This window comes from Gobio gobio, assembly GCF_949357685.1.
Source record: "Gobio gobio genome assembly, chromosome: 16".
Classification (NCBI taxonomy): Eukaryota; Metazoa; Chordata; class Actinopteri; order Cypriniformes; family Gobionidae; genus Gobio; species Gobio gobio.
This window is the reverse complement of record NC_137109.1, coordinates 40,307,353-40,334,494: the sequence shown is the minus strand read 5'-3', so window position 1 is coordinate 40,334,494 and position 27,142 is coordinate 40,307,353. Positions and strand designations below refer to the sequence as shown.

General features: G+C 37.7%; 1 protein-coding gene across 2 annotated transcripts in view; it reads left to right on the top strand.

The window, feature by feature from the left end:
- Positions 1-27,142, top strand: part of fstl5 (follistatin-like 5) — a 173,560-nt gene that overhangs the window by 29,040 nt on the left and 117,378 nt on the right. The window contains exons 3-4 of one of the 2 annotated variants that reach the window (XM_079838564.1): positions 1,789-1,819; positions 18,560-18,808. In XM_079838564.1, coding sequence (XP_079694690.1) covers positions 1,789-1,819; positions 18,560-18,808 — 280 coding nt within the window. Of the gene's footprint in view, positions 1-1,785; positions 1,820-18,559; positions 18,809-27,142 lie in introns of both variants that reach the window. The other variant, XM_079838563.1, reaches the window with a different exon arrangement.

Genomic DNA, 27,142 nt, shown 5'->3' with positions numbered 1-27,142 from the left:
CTCGCCCCGCCACCGTGAATAAATCACAATCCGAGGTTTTAAAAGGTTTTATCACTGAGGTGGCGTACACAATCTGCACAGTTATTTTTACGGATTTCCATGTGAGAAAAAAAGTAGAACGGCGCATGACATACGTCACGACCGACAATAGCGATTGCTTATGGCAGATCCAGAGTAGCACTGGGCAGATCCAATAGTTTTAAACTTCAACAGAGTACCCGCCCTCAAGGAAGTAAACGCTTGTCAATGGAGAGTCGCCAGACTCTCTGTACAAATGAAATGTACGAGAGTCAGGTAGGACCAGGCTAATATAGTCCACTTGATGGAGTGGATAAAAATGAGATTCGGACAATGAGTTCGCCGGAAGGGCTGCCACTTTTGCATAGTTTGTGCTTACTGTTTAACAATTATTTGAAGCGTAGTAGTAATGAAAATATTCATTTTGAACTTTGCCATGGAAACTAGTGTGTATAAACTGTAATTAAACAATTGAATAATCAATTTAAAAGGAATTTATACCTGTATGATATTACACTGGACCAGCGCAGTTTGGAAAATGGATGGATTTCTCCGATAGCGGTTGTACACAGCCACGCCTCCTGTCACTCACTCAGCTCAGTGGCAGGCCAGGCACTCAGACTCTATTTCGGCCCATTTGAAGGGTTTTTGTTATGATGTAATATTCCTCAACTTTACTCAACTCAACTAATATTACTCAGCACATTTGTCAGCTAAACATTCATTCAGTGATTCACATTAATTACCCTGTGCCGCCACTGTTTCATAATGAACCGAAATTGTAAAACGTATAGCCAAACATAAAGGTCTCTTACGTTGTATTTTGAAACCTTGAAATGGCTCTGTGCCTTTATAAAAAGCAAAAGTTGTTTGTGCTGTGTGTTTTAAAGACAAGTGCGCATTTTGCTCACACAGTCAGCTGGTGATCTGGTGTTAGTTTTACAGAATCCTGTGGGAAACACTGATTATTTTATGAACTTTACTCCAGCATGGTACAACAAACTTCCTTTAAGTGAGTAAAGCTGTTAACGCGAAATTAAGATGTCCTTGGACAAACTACATTTGGGCCAAGCCCCGAATGTTTACAATGTCTGCCTCCACTCCTGGGCAGTATATAACACTTTATATGCACATCAATTTTCGTTGTTTTGGAAAAACAGCTTGGAAATTGTAATATCATGTTGTATCATACATAAAAAAATTAAAAAAAAGAGTAAATGATGATTTCATTTTGGGTCAGCTAAACTTTCTGGTTTAAAAATTTGCTACACTTTTTCTTTTCTTTTTCAGTCTATGACACTGTTGTATGTCTTCCGTAGACGCAAAATAATAGCTAACATTAACATTTCCCATTTGTCTCTTTAACGGTGGAATACAGCATTCTTTAACCTTTAGAAATAGACTCGTTGAGAGACTGCCGTACCCGGGCTGGTCTGAAAGAATGAATCATTTAACTCATACTGACAAATACTTCAGGCACCAACATTTTAAAATATTATTTAGGCTTTCTATGACAATGTGCCATAGGAATTATGTATAACATACTTCTACAGAAATAAACGAACAGCAGTCGGTTAGATAAAATATAGTGGTTAATTTTAGTTGTTAATTTAATAATGCAATTTTATGAAAAAGTAAAACAGGAATCAGATGTATGTGGAGTGTTTAAACCATCGAACAATGTGGATATCTGTGATCAGGACTCTATTGACATACTGTACTGTGAATGTATTGTAAGTATTGTTTTTCTCTCTGTTCTTGTTCCAGCAGGATGGGATCTCAGAGAGTTTACGGATTAAAGGTATGTACTATCCCCACTTTTCTCTCTTTTCCCCTTTTTTTATCCTCACAAAACAAATATATGAAAAAAGAAGAAAGAACCAAAAAGTTCTAGGATTTTACTATGTTTTTGGGGGACATAGAGTCTTATCATACACCCGGCACAGTGTTTTTTTTGCTAATTTCAGCCCGACGCAGTTATCATTTTCACGTTGTTTAAATAGCAAATGCACTCGCGCCCAACTGTTCGTCTGTGGGTGTGCTGGTCTGAAAACGAGGTGTGTTCAGGTGCATTGTTGGCGCGTTGCTATTTTGAGGCAACTGAAAACGACTGCGCCATTGACCAACAAAAACCTGGTCTAAAGTCAATAGCGCTGTATTTTTTGTGTTATTTAAATATGTGCCTATAGGTACACTCTGCTTACTACACACACAGTGTTGCGCAGCAGCACACAAACTTTTTAAATATTAAAAATTAAATTCCTAATTGGAGAAGCGTTCAGCCTTTCCACTCGCAAATACCGCCAGGTAAATAGCGAATCCACCATGGTGCAAGTGCAACTGGCTTTTAAAGGGAATGGGAGATGAGACTCTGATTGGTTTATTGCACGTTACGCCCAAAACACACCTATGGCTAGGTACAACCCTTTTGTGCCTGGCGCGCCGACCATTTTTTCTGTCGTTAAACTAGCAAAAGTAAATTCGGACACACCCTGAGTGCACCTGCGCCATGCACTTCAGACCATGTGCTTAGATGGTTAAAATATGGCCTATAGTGTGTTTGGACATGTGGTAGTATTGTGGTATTTGAAGTACTTTGAAGTGAATGTGGTTATGGAATGTGGTTACCACATTAAGAATTGAGGATATGAAGGCACTGAGATCTTGTAGACATTTTGAACTAGAGATTATGTATTAATTCATGCTAAACAAAAACGTCCTTATTGAAAAAACATTATTCTTATATGACGACATACTAAGTATTTGTTTTCCTCACTTATAGCGCTGAATGCAGGCAGCAAATAGCCACATTAATTATCATGCTAGCAAACAGTCTGTGGTTTAAGGTGTAAATCATGTGTTGGCAACTGTCCAGCAGTCATCTGTAATTAAGATGGCACAAGAGTTAGTCAGATGATGCCAAGAACCTACAGAGAGCGCTGAGATGTGAAAAATCCATCTCACTCCTCAGTCTCTGTGTGAGGTGAAGTCCCACCATAAATTTTATCTCAGGTCAGCTCAAAGGTGCTTGTGTTAGCAGCTCCTTTGGCTACAGGTAATATAATCAGACTTTAATAGAGAAGTGGACTGTATTACTGCAGAATGTCAAAGCTGAGTTGGCATTGTGATAAAAGACAGGATCTCGCTTATCTACAGCTGTTCAATCAAATGGACGCTCTCTGTTTTTATCTTCTCTGCCTTTTTAAAGTCAGTGAGCTTGTTTACATGCACATCGATATGCTGATAACTCCCAAAAATCAGCTTATTGAAATAACTTGTTTACATGCAAACCAATAACCCGCCAATGCAAGTGTTTACCAGACATTATTAATAAATCAGGCTATTTTCCGGTAATGAATGTAATCATTATTGTCTCTGATTAGTATTCCATATGTTATGTCGGTAGTGATGTTAAATAAAACATTAAAAACTGAAGAGTATTCCAGTGGAAAACTTACAGACTTGTATATTGTCATCTCATGCAGCTACAGATGCAGAATTTTAATTGAACCACTTCTACTTCGGCTGCATGAGATGAGAACAGATTTGTATAATTTCTTGATGTATTTCCTCAAAATGCCCGCTCTGGATGTGCTTAAAGGGTTAGTTCACCCAAAACTGAAAATTCTGATATCACGTTGTTCACAACCTGTACGGCTTTTGTTCATCTTCGGAACACAAATTAAGATATTTTTAATGAAATATGAGGGATTTCTGTCCCTCCATTGACAGTTTATGCAACTTTGAAGCTTCAAAAAGTTTATTAAGACCAATCCAGGTCCCACTTTATATTAAGTGCCTTTAAGTACTATGTACTTACATCAAAAATGTTACTTATTGTGTTCATATCGTATTGCAAAACAATTTGAGGTGGGATATGGGTATGGTTAGGGATGGGTTTGGTGGTATGGCTAGGTTTAAGGGTGGGTAAAAAGGGAAGGGAATGGTCAACCGTGTAATTATATGTAATTAGAGAAATGAATCACAGCTGTAATTACATGCAGGTATTTTTAAAAAATATAAGTACAATGCAAACACAAGTATGTACACAATAAGTACAGTGCACCATATGATTAATTTAATCATTTAAGTGGGACCCTAATCCATATGAATTGAGCGTATTAGTCCAAATTAACTATTTAATTTAGGCTTTTATTCACATATAAACATTCATCAACACACACATCAGTTATGGTAAACGGAAGCTCAAGCATGCTTGCTTGACGTGCAATAACTAATTAGGTTCAATCTCGTGTTATGCAGCTTCGGTTTATGTTCGCTGATGAATGTTTATATGTGAATAAAAGCCAAAATTTTCATTTTTGGGTGAACTAACCCTTTAAATCCACATGTGAGGATGCTTTTCTCTCACATATCACACATGCGCAGTTCAATAAGCCGAGATAACGCAGGTTAATGTGTTTAAATGCTAGGAGAAGTCCGGGTTTGATCAGTTCGTTGCTCTCTTTATGCTTAAGCCATTTATGACCTTACTCCGGTAAAGAGAGAAGCATGTTAACATGATTACATGACCACATGCATGTTGTCTTATAATCGGGTTAAGAATGTGCATGTAAACTTGCTCATTGTGAAATCAACTTTGACCCTATTTAATTTATTAATTTATGTTTATGGTCTTATTGTGAACGGTTAATCTCTGCTTGTTATTCTTCATAAATTTTAATTATAATTGAAGTCTTCCTCCAAAATAACTTTTCTGTCTTGACGATATCACCACACAAGCTATTGGATAATGTTTACCAACAACCTAATGGACAAGTAGTCATTGTTTTAGCAAACTCGTATTCAGTCCATCCAATCAGTTTTAAATGAATAAAATCGCATTCTCAAATGCAAGAAATTGTTATTTTTTTCTTACCCAAATAAGAAAATGAATGTGGAAACGCTCGGACAGCTTGTTCCACACTCCACTTAAGACTCTGTCTGAAAATGATTGTTGAGGGGCCGTTTCAATTATTTATGAATCATTTTAATTATTCAGTCTAATTACGCCATGTTTAAGTGGATTAAATTCTGACTTAGGTATATTATCTTAATGGAGGTTTTAGAAGATTCCTCATGTGACTGTGTGAAAGGCTTTTGATGAAGCTGATTCATTTCTTTTTATGAAGCTCATCTATTGAATAATTATATCACCTTTTGAAATACATTAAGCCTTAGCGGTGAATAAATTCAGTACAGTCAAGACAAACCACTTTCGGCTTAATTTGTGACATGGCGAATTTTGCCAGCTTTTTGAATTCAGAGTACAGAATACAAAATATAGCTGGAAAGAATATGAAGCCAACTGAAACTGGCTGTCAGAATTTGGAAAAGAGAAAAACTATGAAAGCATGCACAAGCGCATAGCAGAATGCCCTGTAATTGGAAACTTAAATGAAGTGTTTGGCATATCCACAGTTCCACTGTGCAGCTGAACACAAAATATCTTACTACTAAGGGTGAAATCACATCTTTTTGAGTTTGAAGAATAGGCTTTTTTTAATAGTATGAAAATTGGAGGTAATGTATTTGGACCACCAGCCACTCAGCACTATTACTCACCCAGCTCTCTAGCATGAAGGCAAGTTTTATACTTCTCACACAAAAGCTTTCAAAGACAAAAGCTTTCTTTACTTTTTTCTTTTTTCCAAATATGAACATGATAGGGTGTGCCCTTAGAGCTCTTAGCGTGCTCATAGCACAAAAGCAAGCTTGTTGCCCTGATCCTAGCTTTCAATATATTGTCTCAACTTTGTCATTACGATATGATTTAATAATGTGCACTCAGGGACACCTCATTGGTCTGCAGTCGATGAAACATTTTGAAATGCTAAAGGCTTTAGCTCTAAATTGTATGTTAATCCTGAAATCTCTTTAGCTTCTTTGGGATTCCTTTTCACTTTTTGAAAGAGAACATTGCATTGTGTCTGGTGAGAACGGTGCTAGACTTACTGCCAGGGTGCAGTAATTTTACTTGACAGAATCTCTTTTGGACAACTGCCCACCATTCAACTAACTACTGAACATCCCATGTGTACTTGTTCATGTACTATCACTAAATGTAATTGAATGGCAGTTTTGATTTGCATACCTAAAGAGGAGAGGAAGATGATATTTTGTAATTGGATGCTTGATTGAAAGAATATTACGTGTTCCGTACAAGATAAGCCCAATCAACAGCATTTGATTACCACAAAAAAAATCACAAAAAAAAATCTGGTTGCCTTTCAATGGGTTGCAATGAGGTACTTACTGTACAATGGAAATCAATGGGCCAATGTAAAATGGCCACTTAATTTGATTGTACTGTGAAAATATTGCATACTAATGTTTTTTAACTTTATTGCCATGACAATGCAATATTATTAACACTAAAACCCTAAACGAACTGTAAACAATTTTACAGCTCAAATAATCCACACATTTTAACAGAAAATATACTCTGAGTGTTTTTTTTATAATTGTAAGCTTTACATTTGTTAGTTTTTTTTTAAATCCCCTCTCTTTATTGTTTTTTAAAGAGCATCTATTATGCAAAATCCACTGTTACATGGTGTTTGGATATAAATGTATGTGAACACAATCACCCTACAATGATAAAAATCCACCCACTCCTTTTTTTTTAATCCCCATTAAACCAAAGCAGTCTCATTAGACATGCCGTTTTGATTCTCTGAGCAGTATGACGTCATGCTGATCAGGCCCCGGCCATGGCCGCTGACTGACAGTCCTGCATTACCATAGTTTCCGCCATCAGCGAGTGCAGCTATCCGCCATTTTCTCCGCGCTCGAGCAGCTGTAGTGACAATATGTCTCGTAAGCAATCCTGGTGTTCTTTTGTTGGATGCAAAAGTGAATATAAGTGTCTTCATTTTCTCACAACATCTGAGCTACTGAGAATGCATGTAACACTGGTGTTCAGGTAGGAAGACGAAGACAGAAGAATCTATCAAAATACTCCACGTTTAATAATAAATCTGCAGACAGGAAGACAGGCAGGGAAAACACACCATAATGTAACGTGACAAGGACTGAGTGCAAGGGAGGAACTTAAATAGCAAACAAGGATAAGGGTAATTAATTAAACACAGCTGACCTAAATGAACTAATGATAAGGACAGGGAAAACAGAACAAAGGAACACATGATGTAATTGATAACAAAAATAAATGTCCATGATAATGAAACTAAGCAGAACATGCCCCCTCCGGCAAGGCGTGACCCCGCGCCGTAAAACAGGACGGAGATAGGGCAGCTGAAGGAGGACCGGAGGAGGACGATGTGCAGGTGAGGAACAGGTGAGAGGCTGAGGTGACGTGAGGGTGGAGCTAGGACAACGATTCCCTGGTGGTGATGGAAGTTAAGGTCCGCTGGCACAGACCCAGAGCTCCCTAGTGCCGACAGACCGCAGCGGAGACGACGGAGGGGGGAGTCCAGATGGTGAAGTGGCTGACGGCAGCTGGGGGACAACCAACAGAGGCGTGGCCGATGGATCCGCAGACGAAGAGCGACATCGCTGGTACTAGAGATACAGGCGATGCCGTGGCCAGAGTACCTGAGGGTTGAGGTGAAGCCAGTGTTCTCGAGGACAGAGGTGACTCCATGCGGAAGGAGGAACTCGCTGCAGCCGTAGGGGTGGAGGGCCGGAGTGCAGAGGACGGCTCACAAGTCTGTGGCAAAAGTGGTGTGACGACTGACCCAGGGGGAGCCGGCAGAACGAGGGAACCTGGGAGAACCGCAGGTCCAAGGGTCTCGGTTGAAGCCGGCGGTGGAAGGAGCTAAGACGGAGCTGACAGGTCGACAGGCCGAGATGAAGCGAAGAGTTCAGAGGCCGAAGGCAGAGCTGCAGGATCCTCTCGTGCTGCTGCTGGTGGTGGTAACCCGACCTGCGGCTCGACGTCAGAGCAGGCCTCCCACAGAGACGGTGCAGGGCTGTGAACATCCGGCAGCGGCGTGGCTGGAGGACTGGCTGAGCTCTGGGCTCATGAAGGTGGTGAGGAACTCGACGGAATGCTGGTGAGTATGACATAGTCCATACAGTCATTAATACAGTTCAGAACCTTTGATGAGGATGAAGATATCGGGTGGGACATGGTGGGAGTTAGTAAATCCTCACTGAAGTCGATCAGCCAGTCCTCCTTCTCCGTCGTCATGACTCCCTAGTCTGCTGATGTCGCTGGCTCACACCCCTGTTCAGACTTGCGATGGATCTGCACTTCCAGGGCGAGGGTCAGCCCTGTCCTCTTCTCCTCTGGTTGACACGTAGTGGCGGGTGATGCTCTCCGTCTGCGGTGGGCACACGCAAGTATTCCGTGGTCAAAAGTGTAGACACAGGATGACAGCTTCTCTCCAGTTTAGTCCAGTGGTGTCTTGAAGGTCGAGAGGGTGATTGAATGTTGCCCCGATCTGGAACAGGGTCTTTAAGGTCTCGTCATCCAAGGAGCTGGTGATGGCCAGACAAATAAAGTCTTTAACAAAAGAAAAAAAGGTTATGGCTGTCCTGAGCCAGGACGATTATTCTGGACCTATCGTCCATTTCAGGCGGTCCGATCATCTGTAACACTAGTGTTCAGGTTGCAAGACGAAGACAGAAGAATCTTTCAAAATACTCCATTTATTATATTACTAATAATAAATCTCCAGACAGGAACACAGGCAGGGAAAACACACCTTAACGTAACGTGATCGGACAAGGACTGGGTGCACGGAAGGGACTTAAATAGCAAACAAGGATGAGGGTAATTAATTGAACACAGTGGACCTAAACTTCAAACTGTACACTTTCTGTTATGAAATTTTCATTCCTTGAGATGAGATTGTCCTGACGGAGCACAAGCTATTGAAGCTCCGCCCTCTTCTTGAAAGGTGGCCGGAGGCACCAGCTCATTTGCATTTAAAGGGATACACACAAAAATTGAACGTTTTTGCTCGCTTCCCAAAAAGGGGCAATTTGGCAATAACAAAGTGGCAAAAACATACTATTTAAAAATTATCCGTGGGGTATTTTGAGCTAAAACCTCACATACATACTCTGGAAACATCAGAGAGTTATTTTACATGTTGTAAAAAGGGGCATAATAGGTTCCCTTTAAAGAAATGAGAAATTAATCTAAAAAAAAACGTTTGAGGTAATCAACATTATACCACGGATTAAGCTTAAACTAGAATATTCATTTAAGAACAGGTCACAGCAACCACCGTGGTAAAGGTCTGAGCACTATTACTCCTCAAATTGGTCTTTGACCATTAAGACCTTTAATTTAATTCCAGAATAAGTGCTCAACTCAGTAGGAAAAGTTAATATTGAATTTAATGAATATTCATAAGCGGAAAAGCCAATGAAGCATAAGGGTGTCTAATTTCAACAAAGGGATTTGCACATGGAAGGTAATGAATTTAAAAAGACTCTTATGGGAGATGAACGCTTCTGTTGTTTCTCTTAACAGATGTTTTCTCAGCGACACCACAAGAACATCCCGACACCTCTTGCTGAGTGTTTTTAAAAGCAATTCTTATAGCCCATCGACAATCCATTAATATAATGCTAATAAGTAATTTAAAGGGATAGTTCACACAAAAATGAAAATGTTGTCATAATTTACTCACCCTCAAGTGCTTCCAAACCGTTTCTTTGTTCTGCTGAACACAAAGAAAGATATTTTGAAGAATGTTGGTAACTAGACAGTTGATGGTAGCCATTGACTTCCATGGTATTTTCTTTTTTCCTACTGTGGAAGTCAATGGATACCCTCAACTGTCTGGTTACCAACATTCTTCAAAATATCTTATTTTGTGTTCAACAGAAGAAAAAAAAAGAACTCTTGGAACAACTTAAGGCTGAGTAAATGATGACATTTTCATTTTTGGGTTAACTATACCTTTAATGCTTATTAAGGGATTATTTTTCATTATTTTCGTTTAGTAAGCACCCACATTTTTTTATCTCAGATTTTCTATTGTTGCAGTTCTGGTGCATCTGGCCAGGACTGAATCTTGCCAGCTCAGTAAAGTAAACTGCAGTGGTGGTTTACTATAAAAATAGACAATAAAATGAATGGTGTATGAATAAACAAGACCCGTGATATTTGCTAATTTAAACCTAAGGCAGAGAATGGTTTGTTGTGTGGTGGCCGAAAGTGCAGACATCTAAAATTAGTTCTTCACTTGTAGTAACAGATGCCTGCGGATGTCACCACTGTATCTCTTTCTATCCATTTCGCTCTGTCATTCCTTTAGTCAGTTTGTTTTTACCCCTTTTTCCAGTTAAGTGGTTGTTTTGGGAGTTGTTTAAGAAGCCACATGTACTCTGTTTGAAAACCTAGTGAGCTGCCCGCTGCCTACATTGGCAGCTGTCTTCTAAGCTGGCATTCTAACCAAAATGGAAACTTATAAGTGACTAATTTGGAACGTTCTACATTGGCAGCAACTCTGTGTGCTATACAAATAGCACATAAAGCGCACAGAATATATACCTATTCATTAACAACATGTATTCTTACTTCTGTGCCATAGTTATTATATTGATTAATAATAGATAGTTAGCTAATCTGTGTGCTTTGTATATGTGCAATTCTGAAATGCATAACATGTACAAATCAATTTAAATTGTAATGTAGATGCATTTTCTGTGAAGCTGCTTTGAAACAATATGTATTGTGTAAAGCGCTATACAAATAAATTTGAATTGAATTGAATTGAACAAAAGACGATTGATTTTAGTATTATTTGGTGTTAGCATGTTGCCCTGCTTAAAAACATTGCAGACCATCCTAAATATTGGGTTAAATAGTTCATTTTTAATTAAATTAATGTGTTCATCTGTGCTTTTTGGCATTAGGCCTATAGTGCATGTTGCAGTGCATTGTTGGAGAGCTTTTATTATCCTACATAGGTAACTCACTAGATTTAGGAGCAGATCCATCACAATTGTTTGTCTTGGTTGACTCTTGGCATATGATAATGGCAAAAAAAAAAAAAATTTTAAACTCATCATGATAAATCTGTCTAGGTTATGGCTGATGACCTTCAATACACTGCTTAACGACAGGTTTTTGTAATCTGCCGCAGACCTCCAAATATAATCATCCTCATGTGAGGGACCCCCATCCTAAATTTTTAAAGGCATATTTATATTTTCACGTTTAAAGACTCAATTAATTTAACAAAAAATGTATATTATAATATTAATTTTTATCTATGCAGTACATACTATTTATTTAAATATTTTTTATTTAATGTCGTATGTTCTCTGTCCTGGACTTTTATTATCCTTCCTGTTTCCTGTTCTGTCTGCCATCTTTGTATGCCTTTTAGTTTTTCATTTTGATCTTCTCTTGATGTTTTTTTTAACCTATTTATCTTGTTAAGCTTGTTAGCCTCTGTATATTTATAGCCATTGTGTTTCTCTTGTGGCTTTGTCAGTTGTTGGTTGCAATGGTGTTGTTTGCTTCCGCTTGTCTTGTTTGCAGTCTTCATTTTGTTTTGTTTTGCTTTGCTTTGCCGCTGCGGTTAGATCAACATCTCTACCTGCCTTCTCTCAACCCACTCATTAAAATGTATTTTTAATCAAACTTTTATTATTGATTTGTTTTTACATGTTTTATACTGTTTTTCTTTTCCACAGACCCAATATAACTCCCTTGTTCTACAAGATACTCTTGAAACACCCTGAAAGACAAACCACAAGATGACGCATGCAGTGTAGTCGGTGGAATTGCTCAATGGCACAGAAATGGTTTAATGCTATGTGAATTAGCAGGGCGAGGTTTCTGTGGGGTGTACGATTACTGAAGCATGGTGGTGCCTCATAAATAGTGTAACTCAGTGGGACTTAATGACTGCCGCATTTTAATGTGTTTAACTCCACTCGCTGTACAGATCTTAACACTATACAAATCCCACCTCCTGAGCTTGAATTGATCTTGTAACCGATGACTTTGCCACAGTGTTTCTTTCTATTGAACACTATATCTACTGCTTTATGGGAACCAGTCTATAACTGCATCTGGCTAGTCATTAGTTCTAGGATGCCTTTACACTTATAGTTAGCTAATTTCTTAAAGTTCAGGCAAAAGTCGATTGGACTTAATTTGCATTTAAACAGTCATTGGGTTTGCATAGTTGCTCAATAGCACAGTTTTTTTTCACAGCAGATCTTCTGAGACTGATTGAAGATAAACAATGTTGCCATCTAATGGTCGTTCATTTCATTGTTGATCTAAATATTAATAAGACAGATATAGAAGAATAAATAGGGGTCTTCTACGGAGCACCTAAAGGGACATGGTGAAGAAAAAAAAAATGAGATGGGAGTAAAAATTATTTGGCAATGCTTTTGCGTTCTATCGCAAATGTTTCGCATTCCCCAGTGAAATTTTGCATTTGCTCGCAAAATGTTTGCGTTCCCCCTAGAAAGTTTGCGTTCACTCGCAAAGAATGCAAAAGTTTGCGAGCGAACGCAAGGGTTTTGCTTACGAATGCAAAGTTACTAGCTCAAAAGCATTGACTTGATATTTTTCCTCCCATCTCATATTTTTTTCCCATCACCATGTCCCTTTAGGGGCTCCGTAGTCTTCAACCTTAAAGAGGAAATCAATTTGTCCTTTGAAGGAAAATGAAAACCCTTTGTTCTATGAAAGCTCATCCCCATTTAAAGACAATTCGTTGAAACTAAGCTATATATTTGGTAATATGATTTATATATTGTGCATTCATTTATATAAATTATATATAATGTATTATATAAGTAGATGTGTATGTATTTATTCATGTAAAAAATATATATAGGTGTATACGATCTTTCAGATGTCTTATTGGATAAAATAAAAAAATCCTGCAATTTCTCAACCATTCGCAATATTGACTTTGAGTTTGGCCCAATCTCAGATCTAAAAGGGTGAAAAAGAAATGAAAATTCAGCATTTGTTCCCTTTGAGAAGTTAATTCTCTTTGAGGCACAGTGTGTTGCTTGCATTGGGTAAATGTGATTAAAGGCCTCTATGAGGAAACATTATTGAATTCTTCATTTCTGTATGAAAAGCTCCCTGTTCCGTCAATGGAATATTCCAGCATTATGATGTATGAGAGAACATCTTTACATCTCCTTGAATAGAGCTATCAAATTAGCTGACTTGAATGACTGTAATAGTACTTAAATTTAAGGGTCAATATTAAGAGTGTATTTATCAATAATTAAAATATATGAATTACCAACCCGATCTCACGGCAATTCGTACATATTTTACGAGGTGGCTAATTCGTACGAATTTGTACGACCTCACTCGTATGAATGTGTACGATTTTTGCTAATTCGTACGTATTTGACGAGTTGACAAATTCGTATGAATTCTTACGAATAACCTACCTCAAACCCCGCCCCTAAACCTACCTGTCACTGGGGTTTAGACAAAACGTACAAATTCGTACAAGTGAGGTCGTATAAATTCGTACGAATTAGCCACCTTGTAAAATATGTACGAATTGGTCGTGAGATAGCGTTGGAATTACTGTGCATGCATTAACACTCTTCCTGTGTTTATTGTCCCGGTGTAAGGGCTTCTCAGTGCAGTTTGTTGATGGTGTTCCATAGCTTGTCTCATTCCTTTCGGCAGATTTATTAGAGCTGATCAGTGTCAGGTAATAAAGGAAAATAAAATAATAAATGAGAAATAATGCCACAACTAATTCAAAGTGACGTGTCTCTGAGGAAGCAGATCGCAGATCATTACGTGTGAGATGCTGCAGCGTCTCGCTTTAATAGTGCTGAGACGTGAATTGTTGTGCATAGTGATTGTACAGAAGCATCTTTAATGAATGAAAACCGGGAGCACATCAAACTTAGCGTTTCTCCACCTTTCCCATAGCGAAGCGTTCTATAAATACGGCTCCTCTCAGCCAGGTGCTTGTTAATACAACCCCCAGAGTGATGAGAAGCCATCGTTTTGTGATATCTCATTCTGCGCTCCTGCAACGACTCTGGGAGAGATTTGGTTTGTTTAAAGGAATCACAGAGTAGCTGGTAAAGAGACAGCAGATGGAGGAGAAATGGCAGGCAGGTGAGCGCAGCGTGTTTCTGTGTCGTCTTTCATGAGGAGTTTGAAGCATTGTTTGAAGGCTGTTTATCTGGATGTGTTTCCTCTGTTTTGGAGGAGCAGAGTCCACAGAGGCTTTTTAAAGGGCTGCAGCGAGCCGAGCTGAAAGCTGCCGAGTGTTGTTTACTACATTACCCAGAGCCCCTAAGGACGGGCTTCTGTGCTGGAAAACATCAGATGGCCTGGGACTCGCACCTTTGGTGGTGACAAGAGAATGAAACGATGACGCAGTATTAAGAGGAAAGAGACAAAACCCATGTGTTTAAACAAAGGCTCTAAAAGTTTGGCGTGTCACCGCTCATTGAAGCGCTGCGCTGTCAGTGTTTAGTTGAAAGACTTTACGCAGACTTTGAAAACACTTTAATGCCAAATTCGCTGAGAGTTTTTTTATGACCAACATCATTAATCTTAATGTTTAGGATGTATTCAGGCTATATAAAATGTATATATAATATACACTCACCTAAAGGATTATTAGGAACACCTGTTCAATTTCCCATTAATGCAATTATCTAATCAACCAATCACATGGCAGTTGCTTCAATGCATTTAGGGGTGTGGTCCTGGTCAAGACAATCTCCTGAACTCCAAACTGAATGTTAGAATGGGAAAGAAAGGTGATTTAAGCAATTTTGAGCGTGGCATGGTTGTTGGTGCCAGACGGGCCGGTCTGAGTATTTCACAATCTGCTCAGTTACTGGGATTTTCACGCACAACCATTTCTAGGGTTTACAAAGAATGGTGTGAAAAGGGAAAAACATCCAGTATTCGGCAGTCCTGTGGGCGAAAATGCCTTGTTGATGCTAGAGGTCAGAGGAGAATGGGCCGACTGATTCAAGCTGATAGAAGAGCAACTTTGACTGAAATAACCACTCGTTACAACCGAGGTATGCAGCAAAGCATTTGTGAAGCCACAACCTTGAGGCGGATGGGCTACAACAGCAGAAGACCCCACCGGGTACCACTCATCTCCACTACAAATAGGAAAAAGAGGCTACAATTTGCACGAGCTCAGCAAAATTGGACAGTTGAGGACTGGAAAAATGTTGCCTGGTCTGATGAGTCTCGATTTCTGTTGAGACATTCAGGTAGAGTTCAGGTAGATGGTAGAGTCAGAATTTGGCGTAAACAGAATGAGAACATGGATCCATCATGCCTTGTTACCACTGTGCAGGCTGGGGGTGGTGGTGTAATGGTGTGGGGGATGTTTTCTTGGCACACTTTAGGCCCCTTAGTGCCAATTGGGCATCGTTTAAATGCCACGGCCTACCTGAGCATTGTTTCTGACCATGTCCATCCTTTTATGACCACCATGTACCCATCCTCTGATGGCTACTTCCAGCAGGATAATGCACCATGTCACAAAGCTCGAATCATTTCAAATTGGTTTCTTGAACATGACAATGAGTTCACTGTACTAAAATGGCCCCCAGAGTCACCAGATCAGGACCCAATAGAGCATCTTTGTGATGTGGTGGAACGGGAGCTTCGTGCCCTGGATGTGCATCCTACAAATCTCCATCAACTGCAAGATGCTATCCTATCAATATGGGCCAACATTTCTAAAGAATGCTTTCAGCACCTTGTTGAATCAATGCCACGTAGAATTAAGGCAGTTCTGAAGGCGAAAGGGGGTCAAACACAGTATTAGTATGGTGTTCCTAATAATCCTTTAGGTGAGTGTATATATGCACACACACACAAAAGTAAAAGTAATAGATGTTGCCCAGTGGCTACATCCAGTTTCATTATTCTTTGAGCATGTGAATAAAACAATAAAACAAATAAAGTGCAATATTATTTTTGGTCCCTGAAGCGCAAAGGTAAAACAGTTCTGATAAGTCAGGAATTTTTTTGTACTTGTTACTAACAGCCTCAAGGCTCTTATATTTGAACACTTATATAATTTATTTTGAAAATTCGGTTAGGTCAATCTTGTAGCAGCCTAGTAATGCATTACGAAAACATTGCCTCACCGCAGACCAATTTTGTGCCTCTAACTCCAAATTGTGTAGAATTGTGTGTAGAAAGTGATTCTAGATGTCTTTTTATCAGTCTGGTTCCAGAGGTATTTTTTCCCCATTCATTTTCTCCATAGAGAACTCATATGGATTTCAAATTTGTCACAAACCGAAATATGCCACAAAATACACACACACACACACACACACACACACACACACACACACACACACACACACACACACACACACACACACACACACACAAGGGTACTCCTATCATTATGAGGACATTTACATTGGCGTAATGGTTTTTATACTGAGCAAATTACATTTTCTAGCCCTAATCCTAAACCTACCCGTCACAGAAAACGTTCTGCATTTTTACATTTTCCTAAAAAACATAATTTAGTATGTTTATTAATATATTTCCCTCGTGGGGACCGCTGACTGGTCCCTAGTTGATCTCAGGTTTTACTATTCTAATATAATATAAACCTGTACACACACACATATGCACAAATAAACACATAATTATATAAGAAGTTCACAATGTTTTATTTGTGTGATGGCTTCAAAAGAAGCATTAACAGTATTGGGCCATTGATTAATAACCACAGAGCTCATGGTAGGTCCGCCTTGAAATGTTTATACAGAATGGTTAAAAATCTGTTTTTCTATGTGGAGAAAAAGAATGGGATTTTTTCTTCTGAAACCAGACTGAAGTGCTCAATTTATCATCCCAAATGGCTTGTGCAGACGGAAATCAATTACAATAGCTAAGATATGACAAGCATACACGACTCTTCTCTGCCGTGTTGCTCTTTCGCACAGTTAATATGAAATCTTCACAAATACAGAGTAACTGATGTTCTCATTCTTTATTTTGTCTTGCAGTCTTCGGGTATACATCTGTATGAAGAGATATGACTGTATCCGACTCTGAAGCCTTGTGCTGAGCTCTTATTAGTTACCATGCATGTCGTGGATCTGCTATAATCAGCACCTAAGGGCTGACACTACAGGTTCAGAGACCAGCCGGGAGAGCGAAGCTCAGTTATCGCTCAGTCATGGCTTTGTTGTCGGTGTCAGGTAGAGGAATCGTTCCCGGGTGAAGGCCGCTGCATTACTTTGACCTCTTCAGGTCATCAGAATTGGTCTTCTATGTCTGCTGCTGTCGACTTTTTGTTGGCTCACTTTTTTGATTACTTCTTCTTTTTTTCTGTTACTTTAGTGCAGACATTGATCATTTTTTCAATTTTAAATGGTTTATATGGCTCTGTTTAGGATTCTCGCGATGGCTTTTACTGGGATGAAAAGTCCATGTTTGATGGTGAGCAGATGAAAGCCGGACACCACACCATCACCCAAACCCTTCATCAGAATCAAGCGTTTCTTCTCTTGCTCTCGGACTCTCTCTTCTCTCTTTGAAAAGCTGACTCATCAATAACAAATCGTTGCGACTGAATTAGTCATTTGTCTTTGATGTCACCGTGGTCACTGTGAGGCACTGTGTGCATACCAATCAGACACTGCCTTGGCTTCTATACACCCTGCTGGCAAAAGCCAATTTTCTCCTTTTACTACAACAACCTGCTGTGAGAAGGTCCTCATAATGTGATATTTGATGAAAGAAGTCATCATTTCATTACGCACATCTAAAATGTCTCCAACACTCTAAAGGAAAGTGTGCCTGAAAGCATGACTGTGTGTGTTTTATGCTACACAAATTCTGTGCTGTATTGAACATCATGTTGTGAATTTTGCTATTTTGTTGCCGTGAGTTTTAAGTTGGGAATTTTGCCGCAGAGTTTTGTTGAAATTACAGGATTGACTTGAAAAATCAATAATATTTTGTGGCATATGCCACACAATACAAATGTGCATTTTAACAAGAAATACTCAATAATGTGTTCTAACATACTTCTGTCATTTTTATAGAATCCCTGAGATTTTATCCATGGCTTTTTTTATTAAGTTCTCTTACTCAAATGTAGTTGCCATAACAGGGGAACTGAGATCTTAAATGTGACTGTGCATTTTTAATTCTTAATCTTTATCAAATTATCAGCTGAAGGAGGAGTGGCACTCACATCTCTGTAATTAATAATATGAGGAAGCGTGCTAGTAGAGCTCAGGCTATGTTTTATTGCAGCCATACATATTTCATGTGAAGCCCAAACGGCCTGCATATCATCAGTACAGTGGGATTGTTTCCTCCACATTGTTTCATAACTTCAGCCGGCATTGTCAAAACACCACAAATACAAAGCAACTGTATAGCATGACAGAACAATTGTGAGTTCATAACTCTACTATACTCTTTTTACTGCGCTTTGCTTTGTAAAGTTGTCGTTTTAAAATACAGTAAGTGTATTGTTCAGTGTGGGATGAAACACATATTTATACTTTGACCCCACAATATGGACCCTAAAGGACACATTGACTTATTTGTGTAATATTACAGTGATTTCCCCTCTCTTTGCAGGGTTCTTTGGTCAGAATGGCGCTCCTGGGCCCTGTGAACATAAGTACTGTGGTTTGGGGAAACACTGTTTGGTTGACCGAGAAACAGGTGAAGGAGAATGTCAGTGTCTGGAACATTGCAAACCACATTACAAACCTGTGTGTGGATCTGACGGCAAACTCTACCAGAACCACTGTGAGCTTCACAGAGCCTCCTGTATGGCCCATCAGAGGATAACCATCATGCACAGCGAGGAATGCTTCTACAAAGGTAAAGAACCACTATGATTTGTTATGGTATATTGTCCATCATTGCCCAACTGCTTACTTTGGCTACTTTTTTGATTAGGTTGTTAAAGCCGTTTTTATGTGAACTGCACACATTTCAGACACTTCACATATTCAGCAAGGTCAATTAATCAATTAATTGATCAATTAATTCAATTTGATCAATTTGATCAATTAAATTGATCAAAAGTGATGGTAAAGATTTATAATGTTACCAAAAAAAAAAAATGTTCTCAAATGAATGCTGTTCTGTTGAACTTTTTATTCATTAGAGAAAACTAAGAGACTCATAAGAGACTGATTATTTGCTTGCCGCCATCATCTGTCATTTTTTAAAGATGCGGTTTTGTAAATTCTGAAAATGATGTTGTGTTATATGGACAGCACATCCTGAATTGTGCAGCCCGGGCAAAGGAGATGTGTTTGACAAATTTATTTTCCAAGAAAGAGAGAGGCTGTTTTGTTTTGCATAATAATCAAGATACGATTCTCTGAAATGATGTCCAGCACTAATGGACTAGTAATGGCCTTTAATGAATGGAACGTCCATTTTATGAATTTAGAATTGGGAACTTAACTTTCTTAAACAATTATTCATTTTGAAAAGAGTTTCTCATTTTGGATGATCATTACTGTTCTGCTGGCTAATTTATATTAGGTTTAATTTCTGAAAATTATATTAAAAAATCTAATTAACTGAGAGAACAACATTTTTGTAAATGACTTTAGATGAACAATTATAACAGTTGCAATGTGTCCTTTGAAGTAATGGACTATCATATAAAATGTTCCAAACAAGTTGATATTTGAAATATGCTGAAATTGTATGTTCCCATACCACAGTATATTATCTTAGTGACTCTAGGGCCTGTCAGCCCTATGAATGCAATACGTCACCCTATACTACTGTATATATGTGCAGGAAAACTCTTCAAACTCTTCATCTTTCCATCTGAAAGTGTATAGGCAATAAGCCAAGCGCTTCCACATTCTGAACAAGAAATCAAACCTCTAAATGCCCTCTCAAATCAAATCTCAGTCAAAGCATTTGGCCATCAGACAATGATATTGACCTGTTTGGGGGCAATCAGTAAGTAAGCCAGAAAAAAAAAAAAAAAGCCAGAGAGATGTATGGTTAGTGTTGATGATTGTCCTGCAAATCAGTTTCACGGAAGACCCCACAATATCTGATTGCAAAATTGCCCTTTGAATATTCATACATTTTTGGTGTTTACATAGATTTATTAGCATTTTGTGCATTTGCTTAACACCCTGCAGGATATTTGTCTAATAATTTTTTTTTATTTTATTTTTATAAACTATCAATCATGTATGTGGTATTAGAAAATGGTTGGTTTGTTCTCCTCAGTTGAAAACTTTGAATATTAAACTGTACAAAGTTGATAATTGGAGAGAGTTTGGATTGGATCAGGGGTGTAGCCACTATGATGACTAGTCCCCCCCAGTTTAGTATACAAAGATAATAATATTTGTTAAATAAAAGTTTTTTGTTGTTTTTGATGTTTTAAAACATCTCAAATACTAAAATACATTTTTTTTTTACATTTTCATTTACTTTTTTTTTTTTACAGTCTATGGTTTTTGCATAATGCTTGATGAGTTTGATTGACAGCTGTATTAGGCAATTAGGTGTCAGGCTGTCTCATGTATGTCGCGTGGCTCACGCCTGTGAGTTCATGAAGTGTGTTTACCTATTCACTTAGCCTATAATTTGTAGTTGTGTGATAGATAAACAGCAGCGATGCAAAATTCTATAAAAAGGACTTTTAAAAACTCTCATTAACGCGGGAGAGAACCCATCCATCAGGCCGCAAGTAACAGTAAGACTTTTCAATTCCAAGCGCAGGTTAATTCTGTAAAGCAAGGAACACGCCATCAGTATCTGTCAGTTGTGATAGTGTAGGGGTATGGTGCGTAGCACTAAGTTTTGACTCAATTCGACCAGAGGTCGAATCCGCCTTTTGCCGAACTCGCTGTACTTCCTTTTCCCATCGCATATCAGATCGGAAAGGCGTTTATTTTCCGATAAAAATGAAGAAAATATTCGAAAAGTGGAAATAAAGTGTCTAACATTTGTTGTAACCGCTGCTCATGTTTTGTATATGGTCAGGTAGTAGCAACAGTTTTGGTTTATGTTGACAGTGACAAGTGTGAGGTGAGGATTACACACTGTCCACACTAATACGTTTTCGTTTTCGTAATATTTTGCTCTCCGTTTTGGCCTTCCGTCCACACTGAGACGGTGTTTTAAGTCAACGAAAACGTAGCTTTTTGAAAACGTTTTCCAAAGCGGATAAATGTGAAAACGCCGTCTTCGCGTTGTAGTGTGGACTGTGAAGACGGAGGTAATTGAAAACAATGACGCATGTTTAGTCATGTGATGCATATTGCACCAATAGGTATTCATGTCTATACCACTATATTGTGCCTGTTATGTGCTATGTATGAAATATGTTACTTTGCGCACTCTTCATATCCCAGTCCTGCAAAGATGACACAAAATGTACTCGCAATTGCTGTCCTGTGGAAAAACATGACAGCAGTTGCGTTTTAGACCAAACATATAATGGTGAGTGAGTGCGACCTGGATGCAACAGTGAATGGTAAGATATGTTGCTTAATAAAATGATCCTGCCAGAAGAATTGTGTGATAACTTGATAATGTCTTGTTCTGTCTGTCATCTCGGTGAGCTTTTATGAGGTTTAACACATGCAGAGTAAGGTGAATTTAGCGTTTTCCGTTGTTTCAGTGTGGACAAGAAACTTTTGGAAAGTGTGGACAGGGAGCGTTTTAAAAGGATTACTGCCGTAGCCAAAGTCTGATGAACTTTGAAGTGAGGGCACTATCCCATCCTGCTTTTTCCTGCCTTTATTTCTCTCTCTCTCTCTCTTCAAATGAAAACAAGCGAAGAGTATTAAGAATTCTAATGTGGCATCCTGCAAAAGAAATCCTGCTTTTTTAAATTGTGTTAAGAGAAAATATTTTTGTAAGTTTATTTTTCTTTGTCATTGCCAAATTGCTTTTCTTTTCTTGTTTCAAGCACAAAACTCATTACATTTGTTAGATTTGTACTTGAAACAAGAAAAAATATACATACTCCAATTGGGAAAGAAAAATACCCATCATGCAAGATACATTCTCTGAAAACAAGTCTTGTTTCTCAGGTAAATGTATTTCGCCTAAGGCTATTTAGATGTTTGTTTTTTACTAGAAAAAAAGTAAAGGCATTGGATTTGATTGGGCCACAGATAAATCTAAAACAGTGAGTAGATCAACGAATGCAGAAACATTTGTATCTTTTCATAATTCACTTCTTTATGTGTGTAGAAATCAGTCATTTCTGCACTAGTTGCACACAGCAGTGGCCAATTAAGTGCCAAAGTCTTCTGCATACTACTCATCTCCAATGCTTCATTTATGCTCTATTTTTTTCTTTTCCTGTCTCTCAGGGCATTTGATTGTCTGGCTAGGTGGTGTTTACAAATACTGATATTGTCAGAGTCTTGTGATTTGGGGCCTGTGCATATGCCAGCAAATTAACCAAAAACAGCAGGATGAAAGCTTCACAGAACATCAAGAGACTGCTGATTCTTCCCAAACGATGTGCTGACCAGGGCAAAGATGAGAAGTACTAGGGTAGATGCCATAATACTAAGTAATAAAACATCATAGAACATATGCTGTAGGCTACAGAACGTCCATGTCCCAGTGGGAAGGTAGTGAAGGAGTTTTCTCTAGCCGAGGAAGAGGTTTCAGATTTCGTGTGCCTGTAGGGCTGTGTGGTTTGGCACGAGGCAGTGGGTTTGGATAACGACGGGATGCAAGCTGTTGGATTGGAAAAGCAAACTGTAAATGCTTTTCTAATTGCCCGCATACATTCGAGCCCAACAGTACATCTTGTGCAATTACAAAGCATTACTTTCAGAGGAAACCCTTTTGTTCAGTGCTGTGTGGGACACCCACCGGTGCCAAGGGACCTGTCCCATCACAGTTTTACACAGTAAATAAAAATACAATTTCAGTGTTTCTACTTCAGAATTTCATGTTTAATTCAATGTTTTACTAGTTGTTTCTTTGTAATTAATTGTGAAATTAACTTTTTTTACTTAAATTTCTGAGTGAAATCTGTCTACATCAATATTTTATTTATCTGTCTGTCCGTCCGTCCGTCCATTTATACCAATTCTTTCCCCACCAGATTGATGCTTTCTAAATTACAGAAATCTACAAAGATGAATGGAAAATCAGAACAGAAAAGGATAGAAAAAAGAAGTCCTGTCATATAGTTTTATGTTGGACCCCCAAGATTTATGGTACCCCCGCTGCTCCTGTTTAAAACATCAAACAAAGGAAAAATATTATGCATCAAAGTTTTAAACTTTCAAAGTACTTATGATGAATAATCAGCCGACATCTCAAAAGACAGCTTTACTGTCAGTCTGAGCGAGAAAAAAGTTTCATTTCTTGCCGCGTTGACTGTCAGGGAAAAACATCCCCCCATTAAGCTTTCCTCTGTCTGTTAAGCTTCAATTATGTCCCTTATTCCAGTGACTCACCCGCCGTATGACTATTTGCACTTTGGGAAATTAAATGGCTGTTTCAGAATTCTGCACTTTGCTCCACAACACTGTGTAAGTTTGGGTTGTTTGAGTTGTTTTGAAGATGATATATTCATCTCATTCTTTTCTCCCCATTACTTCAATTTCTTTTATGAGAATGAAGAGTTAATGATGCCTGTGGTCTGTCTGATGTAACTCCATTCAGCCATCAGTCAGTCTTTTGCATGTCTTGTGTTTTTGTGTTGAGCAGAATGTTTAAAAATATGAGGGAATTTAATGAATTGAACTGAATTTTCCTTTTTCTTATTATATTTAACATTGTGTGCCAACAAGATATTAAAACAGCGCTTCCAGAACAATAATAATAAGAAAAAACAATTCTGTAATGACCCAATCAAGGGCCAACAACATCTAAATAAGTACGGCATTAGTAAAAATAAAAAAAATACTAAAATACTTATTGGGGAGAATTAACGAAGGTGTCTGTTATTAAAGTCAGTGTTAACATATCAGGGAACAGGGAGGGTTTTTGTCTCAGGCACATGTATCATCAGTGCATACTCATTAGAGTAAATCAAGTTTCCTTCTCTGTTCCTCATGGCCTTTTTTTTTTTTTTTTCCTTTTAATTCTCAGTTTATCCCTTTAAGCCTTGCTCGGCATCCAACAGGTAGTACGGTCCCTAATTGGCTCATTAGCAGTCCAGGCTGCAGTGGGAGGGATGGCCAGGGTGGGTCTCTCTCAGAGGACGCCACAGCTGTCCCCCAGGGAGAGAGCTTTAATTAGATGTCACACTGCAGACTCTTTCAATACTCTCTGGTACAGGCTGACACTCGAAACAACTGACATGTCTGGTCATTAGCCATGTGGGGAGTTATATTTTCACGTGTGAATTCATATATTTCAATTCTGTGGTAATGTAGCTGGGTACACATGTTTTATTTTGCAATAAATAGTATAAAAGGGCCAATTACATAAAAGGGTGCCAAACAATACAAAAATAGAAAAGTATTTTAATACTTTTGAGTGAACATCATCGTCGTGTTTTTAAAAAAAAAAATTAAATATATTTGTAAAAAGTGTACAAATTATATTATTTTATCCCTATTACAAGTCACTGTATGTATGCACTGAATTTGTATTGTATTTTTGAGGATATTTATAGACAAAAAAAGTGACAAAATAGGCTTCATATTGCTGACTGATTAACGTTTTATCTTACATAATTTTTTATATTTTATAATATAAATACATATAGTGAATTACACTATAATTCAAAAGTTTTGGGTCTGTAAGATTTTCAAATGTTTTTTGGGGGGAGAAAAAAAACTCTCTTTGCTCACAAGATTGCGCATTTGTTTTCTTTTTCAATATATTGTTATGCAATTTATTCCTTCGATGGCAAAGCTGAATTTTCAGCATCACACGACCCTTCAGAAATCATTCTAATATGATGATTTGCTGCTCAATAAACATTTATTATTATTATTATCAATGCTGAAAACAGTTGTGCTGCTTAATATTTTTGTGGAAACCATGATACATTTTTTTAAAGATTATTTGATAAATAGGAAGTTAAAAAGAACACATTTATTTGAATTAGAAAACTTTGGTGACAGTGTTAAAAGTCTTTACTGTCACTTTAATGCAGCCTTGCTAAATAAAAGTATTCATTTATTTTAAATCAATCAATCAGACTTTTGAACAGTATCCACACATTGATCCGGAGGTTCTTTTATCCCACTTCTATCATGACTTAGCCATAACATTATGAACATTTGAATGCATATTTGAAGTCTGTCAAACAATGGCTTTAGAAGACAGAATATTGCACACAAGTTATATACTGTATGACAACCTATTTGGTGTTTCATTTATTTTTTTATTTGGAGCTTGATAAACTATAAATTGTATAAACAGCTGTGTGAATATGATTCAGAATTCTTCTTTTGTGTTATGTGGACAAAATAACTGCACAAATAATATAGTGAAAAATTATTATTATTTTGGGGGTTCAAAAGAAATATGTCATTGCCTGTAAATTGAGTTCTGTCAAGAGAATTGACATCCTTTAGAAAACAAGACATCTGTGCTATAAGATCCACATCATACAGAGCCGACTATTGCAAGAATTCAGCCTGTTTTATGATGTAAACACAACCTTATGCTACTTTGACCCAGCTGTTTATTTTCTGGTATATAGAGAACTGTTTTTAACAAACAAGATTTTAGGGGGAAATTGCCTATCTGAGATGCACTGTAAGCTGTACTCAGATTTTAATTGCTCGGTAATTCTGGTGAAGCTGGAGAGGTAAAGATGAGGTCATGCATGGCGAAGCTCCAGGAGGCGTGATTAAACGTTTCAACCCACCCCCGCGGGATTATCTGATCATCGCATACAGCGTGCGTAGGATTAGAGCAGCATCGCCACAATCACATCTGCACCGAAAAGTGAAACACGGGAACCTTATTAAGACTCTAAAATCATGAATGCAGACATTCAAGGTTTGATGCTTTGTTTAGTGCAGCTTGATGGGGAGGTTACTTTGTTTTAGCTATTTAGTGATCATATAATAAGAAAGTCAGCTAGAGTCAAAGGAAACGTTTTTGGTCCTTCAGGCTTGTTGGGGCAATAGATTTTATTTTTTATTTTTTTCAATCTTACCAACTCCAAACTTTAAAAAGGTAGTGTAAAATATTAAAATATAGGTACACTTATATTTATATACAAAATGTAAAATGTATTGAAGATCAAATGTTTTGATCAATCATATGAAACACATTTTGTCTTTTTTTATTATCTATTAATTTATTCAAAAATACTTTTAATAAAAAATGCAATACAGTGACTTGAATACAAATCTTTATGTATTTAATGTTGTAGTGTGACTTCCTAAAACATGATGATATTTATGAATTAGGGCTGTCTAATAATTAATCATGATTAGCTGCATCCAAAATAAAAGTTTGAGTTTACGTGTGTGTATTGTGTATAATTATTATATATATTTGAATACACACACACACACACACGTATATATTTAAGAAATATTTGCATGTATATACTGTATATTTATATTAAATATAAATATACATATTTCATATATAAAAAATATAAAACATTTTGGACCTACTTTATATATTAGGTGGCCTTAACTACTATGTACTGACATTTAAATTAATAATTTGATACAATGCACTTATTGTGTACATAAATGTTTTTACATTGTACTTACATTTAAAAAATTACCTGCATGTAATTACATCTGTAATTAATTTTTGTAGTTACATATAATTACACTGTTGAGACATCCCTAACACCTAACCCTACTCTTAAACCATACCACCACACCTGTCCCTAACTTTACCCGTATCCCACCTCAATATCAACAAATGTGCTTTACAATGCAATATGAACACAATATATACATTGTACTTTTTTTTTTTTATGTTAGTACATAGAAGTTAAATGATTAGTTCACTTTCAAATAAACTTTTGCTTATCATTTACTCGCCCCCTTGTCATCCAAGATATCCATGTCTTTCTGTCTTCAGTCGAAAAGAAGTGAAGATATTTGATGAAAAGATTTCAGGATATTTCTCCATATAATGGAAGTCAATAGCCTCCAAATGGTTCAAGGTCCAAATGAGAGGTTCAGTACAGCTTCAAAAGGGCTTTAAACCACATAAAACGGTTACAGACGATCAATAAGGGTCTTATCTAGCGAAACGATCGGC